This window comes from Quercus lobata, chromosome 3 (assembly GCF_001633185.2).
Source record: "Quercus lobata isolate SW786 chromosome 3, ValleyOak3.0 Primary Assembly, whole genome shotgun sequence".
NCBI lineage: Eukaryota > Viridiplantae > Streptophyta > Magnoliopsida > Fagales > Fagaceae > Quercus > Quercus lobata.
The window spans coordinates 22,526,930-22,538,908 of NC_044906.1; the positions used below are offsets into that span (position 1 = coordinate 22,526,930).

The following is an 11,979-nucleotide window of genomic DNA, read 5'->3' on the forward strand; positions in this document are numbered from 1 at the left end:
TATCTATTCTTCACACTTGGTTTGCAATTAATGGAGGAAAACATGAATATATACTACACCATGCAACCTTAATTCTGACAGTATTAAATTATATAAACTTTAAAATTTTACTACTCCATTCAACTTGTTTACTATATTATTTGATGAATGAAATAAAGTCTCATAAATAAAATAAGTTGTTCATAAACACTGCAAACATTTCATTAGCAAGTTTCTTATTCTTTCAGTAAACCAGCACAGCGAAATGGACATATAGAGACATCACTAAAAAGTCATGTTTTCCGCCTCTCTCCTAATGGAATCAAAGAGTGCAGTAGATAAATAACGTTCTCCAGAGCTGGGGAAAATCACCTGCATAGCACACAAAATCAAAAGGAAATAGTTAAATAATTGGGTTAAACATATATATGCCGACAAGTATATTTTTCAAACTTTGAATTAGGTTAAAGAGTGGTAATAATTACACACAGTGTGTATGGGACACCCGGACGAACAATGCCATGTTAGCTGAAATTATGTTTTGAGAACACAATTTCAATAAAAATTGTGAAATTAAAAACACGATTTTACCATTTCACAAATATAACTTAAACTACAACAAATTGATCAATATTGTATACGATATTATGGCCACACAACCTGCAGCTAAGCAAAAGTAATGGACAGCTTGAAAATAAATATGGTATTCTACAACACTCTTCATCTCCTGGTTTTGGAAGACATGAAGAAATATGGATCCTAGAATGTGCAGTCAGGACTCCGTAGAGCATACAAAAGGAGTCATCCAAAACATATTTAAAGGGGTTCTGATGTGAAGCTTGAATTAAAATAACCTAAGCAGACTATCATAATAATAAAAACATGCAACAGAGATTCTATATTAATTTGAAGAAGGCAATAAGACTTACAACAATAAGTTTTCCATCATTTTCAGGCCTCTTTCCCACCTTCATTGCAGCAGCTGCTGCAGCACCAGATGAAATCCCCACCTGAAATAAACAAGTTCCCATTTTCAACAGAGAGTTGGAAAACCAAAGAGACCAGCAAGTAGCAACAAAAGAACTGTAGAAATTATGTGTAACAAAAATAAATAAAAAGGAAGTGTAAGGAATTCCTCTAGAATCTTTACATATTATCTAATGAAGATAATTCCATACCAGCAAACCTTCTTTCAGGGAAAGCAGCTTAGCAGTTTCAATAGCTTCCTCACTTGATACCTGAAAAAAGTTACCAAAAACATCACAAATCATTGAAAGTAAATCCATGCCTGTAGTAGCAGCCAACAGAAATCAGAAATGTTGTCATGGAAACAAAATAGCTCAGACTTGTTATGATTTGACAAGATTCACAAAGCAAACATTGTAAGTATGTTCCTGCACTACTAATCTAATAGGTTCATATAAATATCACAAGCATTTGCATCTTTTACTTAAATATGTAACAGGAATGTCCAAAGTCTTCTCTGTGTCTTTTCAGTTTCTATTTGAGGTAGAAGTATTATATCAGTCACTAGACACTTGTCCAAGGCCTAGCAAACTCCATGGATATAGAACACTCAAATTTTGTCAGAGCATTCCTTATCATTTTCCCAAAGCATCTCTCTTATTAAATACTATAATATTAAAATAGTGCAGATATTGAGTATGGAAAATCAATCCCAGAAGAAAAAGTTTACAAGAATGATCCATTTCGTGAAAATGTATGCATTTTCCTTTCCAAGCCTTCCTTGACAAAAGGAAATAAAGAAGATGAACAAGATCTCCAATAAAATATTCAATTTTCATTCTCAATATAAAGTCCTCCTAAACAAAAAATGATTTTAATCTTTTTATTTTCTAAAATATACTTGCAAAAGTAGCCACAGAGGACCAACTTCTCCGAAAGAGTTGGCATTCTTCGTTATATATTGGTTATCAAGATTGCCAATAAAAACAGTTTTGAACCTGAAGAATACATGATTTTGATCTTTTCTTTTCTAAACATACTTAAAAAAGCAGCCAGCAAGGAGTAAGTTTTCAGAAAGAATTACATTGTTCATTATCTAGAGGAATCAGACCAACTGCAAGCCCCATAAAACCGACTCATGCCTAGATGATATACCTTGGAAAAACTACAACTGAAATGAACCTTACTAATAGAAAGAATATAAATAAATAAATAAAAACCCCAAGACAGATAAACTAGAAAAGACCTTTCATGATCAAAATCCTAAACAAATGAACTACCTAATGTCTTTAAGGACTAAGAAGCTTGATTGTCTGAAACATCCAAAATGGACTTATCATTTTATCATATTGATTACACAAGTGGAAAGATGATAATGGGCTGTGTCTCATTGCAAGATTATTGTAATTGCATTTCCCATTTTTATGATATATTCAGACTGCTCTAGTACCTTTACAAAATTATAGCACAAGAAGATATTTTACATGTAAAATCAAGATGAATGCAAATATAATGGTTTCTAAACTCACTTGAATAACTTCATCAAACACATTGACATCCAGAACATCAGGGATAAAACCAGCACCAATTCCTTGAATCAGATGCTTGCCTATGAGATGTGCATGCATGCAACAGTTAGAGAACTATCATTGAAAATCAATGCAAACCAAAGAAATCATATAGATCAAATAAATATCAAACATAATGAAAATAATTTATGGCAGACAAATTTAACAAAGATTTGACTGTTCAAACATGTGCAATTTCTATCCCCATAAAAGAAAAAGAACCTGCCCTGAAATTTTTAATTTAAAAACCAACAAAGGTGGTCCAACCACCTTGGATTTCCTAATGATGCACGAAATTGATGCCAGCACAACGTACTAATATTTAACAAAATCACACATCCAATAAAAGTTCCAACTTTTTTGTTTTAGACACCTCATAATATCTCATATTATTATATTCTAAAGGTATAGACGATACTAGTGAAATTTGGAAACTGTAGAAATTTTTTCAAGTACAAATTTAATAATAAATTTTCAATCACAAAGACTGCACATATACATAAGAAGGGTAAAAGTACCAAGAAAGAATAAAGAATTGAAGGTACTAAACATTAACTAACCTTGTTGTCCTCCATTCAAGATTGCATTTTCAACCGGTTCTACCCCATACACCTACATTTATACAGGATAAAATGGACCATTAGTATAAAGTATAAAATAATCTCTCTCTCTCTCTCTCTCTCTCTCTCTCTAAGAATCAAGCACACACACAAATGGAACCTTAATCTCTGGGTTTTTCTCCTTCAGGAAATTCCCTGCACCAGTTATTGTACCCCCAGTCCCTATCCCTGCAACCAAAATATCAACTTTCCCTGCTGAATCTCTCCATATCTCTGGGCCAGTGGTTTCATAATGGATCTGAACCAAGAATGAGAGAATGATTTATTAATGGTGTTGATCATCTATCCATATCAAAATATAGCAAGTGCAAACAATACCTCTGGGTTGGCAGGATTTGCAAATTGTTTTAACAGATAACTATTAGGGAATTTGCTTAAGAGCTCATCAGCCTTCTCAAGAGCACCATCAATGCCCTTGGTAGGATCTGTAAGGTGCAACTCAGCTCCAAAAGCTAGGGACACAATTCTTCTCTCAATGCTATATGAAGCTGGCATGATAAGTATTAGTCTGTAACCCTTGACAGCCGCAATGAAAGCCAACCCAATGCCAGTATTGCCACTTGTTATCTCCATGAGAATAGTCTATTGCCATTATTCAAACATGTCCCAAATCAATGAAAAATATGTTAGTTCTATAATCTGGACTACATACATAGCAATATCTCATATACAATTAAATATGAGTATTAAATAGATACTAAAAAAAAAAAAATAAAGAATTAAAAGTAGAAGTGAAAAACCCTGTAATATGAGCATTGCAAAACTGGGAAACAAATCCCAGAGAGGTCGTCCAAGTCTCACTTTTAAGTTATAATGAGGTTAAATATCAGCACAGTACGCAATAAAATGTGTACCAAATGCCTAATGAAAAGCCATGCAGGTGCCATCATAGCAATTGTAGGGATATACTTTATTTGGTTTCAATTCTTATAATCAACCAAGAAAGAAGAAAATTTGAAAGGTAAAAAACCTGTATGACCAAAAAAAAAAAACCTAGATATGTAGAGATTTCACTACCAACCTTCCCTGGTGTAATCAGACCCTTATCCTCTGCATCTTTTATCATACTATATCCAATCCTACATGCCAAAAGTTGAATTCAAATGCATGTCTGAACTAAAGATTGTCAATGAAATACAATGGTTTGTAAATCACTCTATATAAATCAAAATACAAATGAAAAAAAAAAAGTTAAATAAAGAGTTAAATGCCTGTCTTTAACACTGGAACCTGGTTGCATCATCTCAAGCTTGGCAGCAATACGGGCTACACAACCATCCACAACATTATTGAGATATACCATTGGGGTATTGCCTATCAGCTGCAAAAGTCAAAAATTACCATTAGCAAAATGGAATATGAGAGCAAAAGCATTCATAATACAAAATAATGAAAACAAAAGCAACATTAAAGCATTAATTATATTGAAAAAAGTATACTTCTGTAACATCTTTCTTGATTGCACACTTGTCTTCCATCTTATCTTCTTAAAAATACTACAAAATGATAAAGAAAAAATGAGTGTGACGAAACTTCAAAGAAGTAGACTGCATTTGCATATAAAGAACAAAAAATATATAATGGGCAAATTTGCACAATCATGAAAAATAATATTGTTCCATTTTGCTTTTCACTGAGCCAATTCCTTTTTTCAATTAGTAAAAAAACTGCAAAACAAATCAAAACTTTTGATCATTACAAAAATTTAGCATGATTTGAGATATATCAACATGTACAAGATTTTATATGAAGACCTTCCTATGATCTCAAACACAACGAGAATTAAATTCATATGAGTACCGAATCCCGTAAAACAAACAACAGGGCAGATTTTTTAACATAGAGCTCTAAAAGTTCTACAAGCAAAGCCAAGATTTACTCACAATCAGAAATGAATTAACATAAACAAAGAAAAACCCTCCAAAAAAAAGGCTCGAAAGGAAATATTTTTCAATTCAGAGTTTCTAGATTCACCAAAAGCTCAAAAGTTGAGGTTTTTTTTTTTTTTTTTATAATTGATATTCATTTATTTTACTTAGCAATTAAAAAAGCCATAAACAACCCAAACTTTTAAGAGCACATTAGAGCAGAAAGCCAAACTCAAAAACAATGATTGGAGCATTATAATCATACAAACCTTAACTAAAAGCTCAAAAACCAATATTTGTCAAATTTTTGGGAAATGCCAACAAAATTAGTGCAGAAAGCATAGAATAGCTTCGATATTTTAAGCAGATTATATTACTCAAAATACCCCAAAGGTTGAGATTTTCAATAATCTCCATAAACAGAGCGCAGAACAGAATCACAGCTAAATCATTTCAAGCACCCAACTCAAAGATTCCAAGAATCACCCATAACTCCAAGGCTAAAACAGCATAACATCAATAACCCACCAACAGTAACAAAGCATAGCAAAGAAATATCAACTACTTCATAGTAGTTCTTCTAAGGAGTACAAAATATAAATAAGAAAAAAAGTTCAATTGTGCATAAGATTTGCAAAATTCACTTCCAGACAGTCAAAACCCAAAAATGCCTCACTCTCAAAAGCTAGTCTTTATTTAGAAGAAAGATATAGTAGCTAAGCTTAGAAATATCAAGTACCCAGTATAGCTCACTACTCTAAAAGGACAGGTTTGGAACCAAACATAGCAACAAGCCAACAACAGAGAAATTTGTAAGTACCCAGTAAGGGATCAATCAATTTCATGAACATTTGACAGTCAAACTAAAGAAAAATATAAAATACTTGCTCTCTTGTCTGATAGAGATAAAGAATAGGGAGAGAGAATCGTAAACCCAAAATAAACGTTCAAAAAATTAATTAGTTAAAAAAATAATGTTGATGCGTGAAGGCTCCCAAGTCCCAAGCACAATATGAAGAGCTGAACCAAAGGACAAAATTGCTTTGATTTTTATATACATATATATATTATTGGGATAAGGTGCTCTTTAACATAATAAAATAAAATTGTTTTGTTTGTTGCCCAATTAGTCAAAATAGAAGGTCCTCCGCAAAGAACCAATCAAAGAATTTCATTAAATCCCTTCTAAGATCTTTTTCTATTTCGTCCTGTATTTTGTTGAATACACGGATGCAGTATAGGATATATTTTTTTTATTAGTAAAAAACTAAGAAATAAAACAGTAATAAAAGAGACTCTTAAATAACTATAAAAAATAGAAATACTGGGATGTCCTTTAGTTTAGTAATGACTAATGACTGCTTGCGCAATTTGAAATAGAGTCAATTTTAAATAGAGTGGTAAGTAATATGTTTTATGTAAGCCTAGTTCTATTTAGAAACTTATAATTGAAATCTAAATACACGCAATTGCACAAAAAAATTGTTTTTGCATCAATTCAAAGCCCAAAAACAGTTTTTATAAGATTAAAAAGGTCTGTTGAGTGCCTATTGGTTATGTCATTTTTTTTTTAGAGAGTTCCAACCTATGACATCCGTTTTTTATGAGCACTCTTTGTCATCAGACTAAAACACCAATCAGTTTTTAGTGTAGACGAGGATTGAACCCCAGATCTCTTATTCAACCATTAGAGACTTTACCAATTGAGTTAACTGGAACTCACCTATTGGTTATGTCAATAGGCTTTTTTTTATTTTTATTTTTTGCAGTTTTATGTTATTTTTTTCAATGTGGGGCCAACTTTATAGAAAGAAAAAATATATTAAAATAATTTTTAGCACTAGTTTTATGTCTTTTTTTATTTATCTCATTTTTATTAAATGAAACCCACCTTAGTACAACCTTAACAAACATGATATGGTGATAATTACATTTGCCTGTGTATTATTATAGATTATGAATAATTTGTTACAATTTTCTGCACTAGTTTTCATATTTCGAAAGTGTTATTTAAAGAGTACACTAAAATAAATAAATGAAAAGTAAAAGCATGATCAATACTACAAATATATATATATATATATATACACACACACTTTAATCAATCAGGACTAACAAAAGTCTTTTTTTAATAATATCAACTAATATCAATTAGGACTAACAAATGTATTTTTTTAATAATATCAACTAATATGAATCTTCCCATCAAAAAAAATATACATATATGAATCTAATAATTGGCTCGAACTCTTTCCCTCGTAGGTGCCAATTCAGCTGCACGTTTTTAGGTCAAATATGTCTTTATATATTATATTAACTAGTGTGTAGTCTCGTGCATATGCACGGTATAATTAAAAACAATCACAATTATATGGTTTAAACTATACATTTTTTTTAAAAGATGTTCAAATTATACATGGTATTATCTTGCACTTTTTTAAATCATATGTGGGAGCCTGTCAATCAACAGACCCATTAAGGTCAGGATCGTTGGGCCTGTGGCCCATCCGAGGATGCATATCCGTCCAATGAGGCCATGTCAGGTCACAAGGCAATTGCCGAAAGGGGGTGGTAATCAATATCACAAAGGTAGAGTTCTGTATCCGTCCGAGAACGCCATACTCCTCGGCAGTATGCGTCTGAGGACGATCAGGACGCGGTCTTGTTGCAACCAGACCTCAGAATTATGTCATCACTAAAGATAGGATAACAGACCAAGGGTAAAAGAGATAAGGCAAACAAATATCTATAACTACAGCTGCCTCCGCATTAATTACCTCTCAACCAACACTCTGACCGCATTAATGTGGAGGTGATACCTGAACAGTAAGGAGGCAGCCTTACAGCTGCCCATAGGAAGTTTCAGGAGGTGCTAGATGGGACAGAAAGAAATCCTCCGAACCCAACCTACACGTGTGCGGTGAGGATGGAACACAAAGGGTGGTATATAAACTGAAGGAAGAACATGCAAGAGGGGGGATAAAAAAAAAACATAAAAGAAAAGAAAGAAAAACATAGACAAAAGAAGAAGAACAAAAAGAGAGAAAAAGAACTGTATCGGTTACCAAAGAAAACGATCGTTGTGCCAACTCTAGGCCTTCAATATACGTGAGGGTGAATCTTTTTATTATACAAAAGTTAACCTAGTTCTTTACACCCACGCTCTACAAATCATATTGTTTGGGCCTATTTCCGTACGAATCCAGTATCGTGTTGGGTCGTTACAAATCGTGTCCTTACAATTGGCGCCGTCTGTGGGGAGAGCTTGTGTTAGCTTAAAGGACTTCCGGTGCAACGTTTCTGATGGAGGAAGTGGGTCCACATCACCCCGCGGCGGGACCGCATCAAGAGGATGTCAACCTGCACCAGGCGGAGTCAAGGGGCTCTCAGCATGGTGGTACTTGAAGGAGTCCCGAACGGAGAGAAGGCCGTGAGGGGAGTGTACGTACAACTCATACCACCAGGAGCCACTCTCGAGGGAAGAGTCACGTCTCCCACACGAAGTATGATGGGAATCTGCAACGTGAGATTGCAGATTTGAAGAAAGAGTTGCACCATGCACGGCGAGAACGTTCCCCACCTTGCTCCGAACCATCATCTGGGGAGTCGAATGGAACTAGTTATAGGCGGAGATCGAGAACTCCGCCAAGCAAGACTTTCTCCTATGAAGAGGAGCACCACCATCGACGTAAGCGTAGAAGTCCAACTAGCAGGGGCTTAGGGAATGATGCCATGAACAAAGCCTTGAGTCAAATTTCCAAGTCGCCCTTTATGAGAAACATAGATGATGCGATTCATCCTCGGCGGTTCCATCAGCCTACGTTCTCTCTATATGATGGTCATTCAGATCCGGTGGAACATGTAAGCTATTACAGCCAAAAGATGGCTATTTACTCCAGGAACGAGGCTTTGATGTGCAAAGTTTTTCCATCGAGCTTGGGTCCGACGGCGATGAGGGGGTTTAACGGCTTAAGAGCCAATTCTGTTGGGTCTTTCAAAACACTGACTCGGGCTTTTGGTGCTCGCTTTATTACATGCAACAGGACTCCTCGGCCTTTGGGATCTTTGCTGACTCTATATATGCGAGAGGGCGAGACTCACAAGAATTACTCGGATAGGTATTGGGAAATGTTTAACGAAATAGAGGGAAAGAACGATCCTGTGGCTATAACCACTTTCAAAGCTGGTCTCCCAGCTAATCACGATTTGAGGAAATCCTTGACGGGTAAACCTGTCACCAATGTGCGCCAACTGATGGACAGAATAGATAAGTACAGAAGGGTAGAGGAAGATCAACTTCAGGGAAAAGGAAAAGCCAAGGTGATCCCTCAGGAGAAGAGGGATTTCAGGTCGGACCGTTATAATAACAGCCGACCACGGAGGGATTTTGTTGGGCAGTCGGGCTCGGCGGACGCCCAGGTTGTTAATGCAGTATTTCGGGAGCCCGTGCAGCAAGTTTTGGAGAAGATAAAGAATGAGCCATTCTTCAAATGGCCGAACAAGATGGCAGGAGAGCCTAGAAAACGCAACCCGAGATTGTATTGCCATTATCATCAGGATCATGGGCACACGACGGATAACTGCAGGAATTTATGGGACCACTTGGAACAGTTGGTCCGTGAAGGGAAATTAAAGCAACTCTTGCATCACTCCAATGGAAGGGCGAGCCAAACAGGTTCCGAGGTGCGTGGGGACACTTCATCAAGGCTCCCCCTGGGTACGATTAACGTTATTTTTGCGGCCCCGGGAAGGACTGGATCTTGCCCCTCCAGAGTATTGTCGGTGTCCCGATCCCTGGCCGAGGATCATTCCCAAGCATTGAAGAGGGCCAAGGTGCGTGTCCCCCTGATTCTAGGCTTTTCGGATGAGGATGCTTTAGTGGTAACATTGAGAATTGGCGGGTACGATGTCAGAAGGGTGATGGTTGATCAAGGTAGCGCTGTGGATGTAATGTATCCAGACTTGTACAAGGGGCTAGGTTTGAAGCCAGATGACTTAACAACCTACAACTCTCCTCTGGTAAGTTTTAAGGGAAGGCTGGTCACTCCTAAAGGACTGATTAGGCTGCCTGTGCAAGCAGGTACGGATGTGGTGGAGGTGGATTTTATCATTGTAGATGTCTTTTCTCCGTACACGGCTATTATGGGCAGACCTTGGCTTCACACCCTTAAAGCGGTCTCGTCTACTTTGCATCAGAAGGTGAAGTACCCATCCGGAGACCAAGTGTTGGAAATAGTAGGGAATCAGGCGGCTGCTCGGCAATGCCTAGTCACAGCTATACAGCATCGGCCAGAAGCAAAAACCTCGGCTACGGCAGACAATGAGCCATAGCAATTAAAGTCCCCAGTACGAGGCTTGGACGTGCCAGCCAATGGGGTAGAATGTGAAGATCTGGAGAGGGTAGTTGTTGCTGATGATTCGGAAAAATTCTTCCAGGTTGGGGCTAAATTGTCTTTGCAGGAGAAAGTGAGTTTGCTGGAATTCCTCCGAACCAATGTGGACGTTTTTGCATGGGACCCGTATGAAGCCTCAGGGGTGGACCCGAATTTCATTTGTCATCGACTCAACGTGAACCCCGCTGTTATGCCCAGGAGGCAACCTCCTCGGCGACTATCGAAGGAACATGCAGAGGCGGTTAGAAACGAAGTTGCCAAGCTTAAACAGGCTAGGGCTATCAAGGAAGTTTTTTACCCTCAGTGGTTGGCCAATACGATGGTAGTAAAAAAGAAGACTGGAAAATGGCGCGTGTGCGTGGACTTCACGAATCTTAATAAGGCCTGTCCCAAGGATCCATTTCCTATGCCGAAGATCGACCAGTTGGTGGATGTGACCGTGGGTCACCCTAGGATGAGTTTCTTGGATGCCTTCCAAGGGTATCACCAAATACCGCTGGCCGCCAACGATCAGGAAAAGACTGCTTTTGTGACCCCGATTAGGAACTACTATTACAAGGTGATGCCCTTCAGTTTGAAAAGTATTGAAGTTTATATCGATGATATGGTTGTGGAAAGTAAAGTAGTGTCCGAACATGTGGAGGACCTCACTAGTATCTTCGGGATACTGAGAAAACATAAGTTACACTTGAATGCTTCGAAGTGCTCCTTTGGTGTAGGTTCCGGGAAGTTCTTAGGGTACATGGTGACCCATAGCGGAATTGAGGTGAACCCAGACCAAATTAGGGCCATTAACGATTTGCAAGCACCTCGGAATCCAAAAGAAGTGCAGAAACTGACTGGGATGACTGCTGCATTGAATCGGTTCATTTCCAGGTCGGCCGAGAGGTGTCGTCCTTTTTTCCGCCTATTACATAAGTGGCAAGGATTTGAATGGACCGCGGAGTGTGCTGAAACGTTCCAGCAATTGAAAGAATACCTGTCCAAGCCACCTATGATGTCTAGTTCTGAGGTGGATGAGGTGTTGTTTGCTTATTTGGCGGTAGCCCCTCATGCAGTTAGTTTTGTCTTAATACGAGAAGACAATGGCGTCCAAAGGCCAGTTTATTACGTGAGTAAATCCCTCCATGAGGCCGAGGTGAGATATTTTTTATTAGAAAAGGCCATACTGGCGGTGGTCCATGCAACACGCAAACTTCCGCACTATTTTCAGGCCCATACTGTGGTTATCTTAACCCAACTAGCACTTAAGTCCATACTCAGAAGTGCTGACTACACCGGAAGAATTGCCAAGTGGGGCACGATTCTGGGTGCTTTTGATATCAAAGACATGCCTCGCACCTCTATGAAAGGTCAAGTCCTTACCGATCTGGTGGCTGAGTTCGCCGAGTGCCCAAAAGAAGTTAATATGAATCAAGGTCACATGGATGAAAAATCGGTTGGCCTAATATCCGCACAAGTCCTCGCAAACCAACGGGGAGCAGGATTGGGATTGGTGTTGATATCCCCCAAGGAAGTCATAATCGAGAAGTCGTTAAGATTAGGGTTCTCAGCTACTAACAATGAATCAGAATACGAAACTTTG

The 11,979-nt window shown here is 37.6% G+C and overlaps 1 protein-coding gene across 8 annotated transcripts; it reads right to left on the minus strand.

The window, feature by feature from the left end:
* Positions 1-88: 88 nt before the first annotated feature.
* Positions 89-6,001, minus strand: LOC115979981 (cysteine synthase-like). Of its 8 annotated transcripts, none has more exons than XM_031102134.1 (11): positions 5,822-6,000; positions 4,573-4,629; positions 4,345-4,454; positions 4,155-4,212; positions 3,452-3,715; positions 3,234-3,371; positions 3,074-3,125; positions 2,475-2,554; positions 1,158-1,217; positions 909-989; positions 89-351 (listed from the first exon to the last, which is right to left on the minus strand). In XM_031102134.1, the coding sequence occupies exons 2-11, from the start codon at positions 4,609-4,611 to the stop codon at positions 265-267; spliced, it is 969 nt and encodes a 322-aa protein (XP_030957994.1). In that variant the 5' UTR covers positions 4,612-4,629; positions 5,822-6,000; the 3' UTR covers positions 89-264. The 8 variants fall into 8 exon arrangements, with proteins under 8 accessions (XP_030957994.1, XP_030957993.1, XP_030957992.1 ...); XM_031102133.1 differs by having other exon boundaries at positions 5,741-6,000; XM_031102132.1 differs by having other exon boundaries at positions 5,649-6,000.
* Between the last annotated feature and the right edge of the window lie 5,978 nt (positions 6,002-11,979).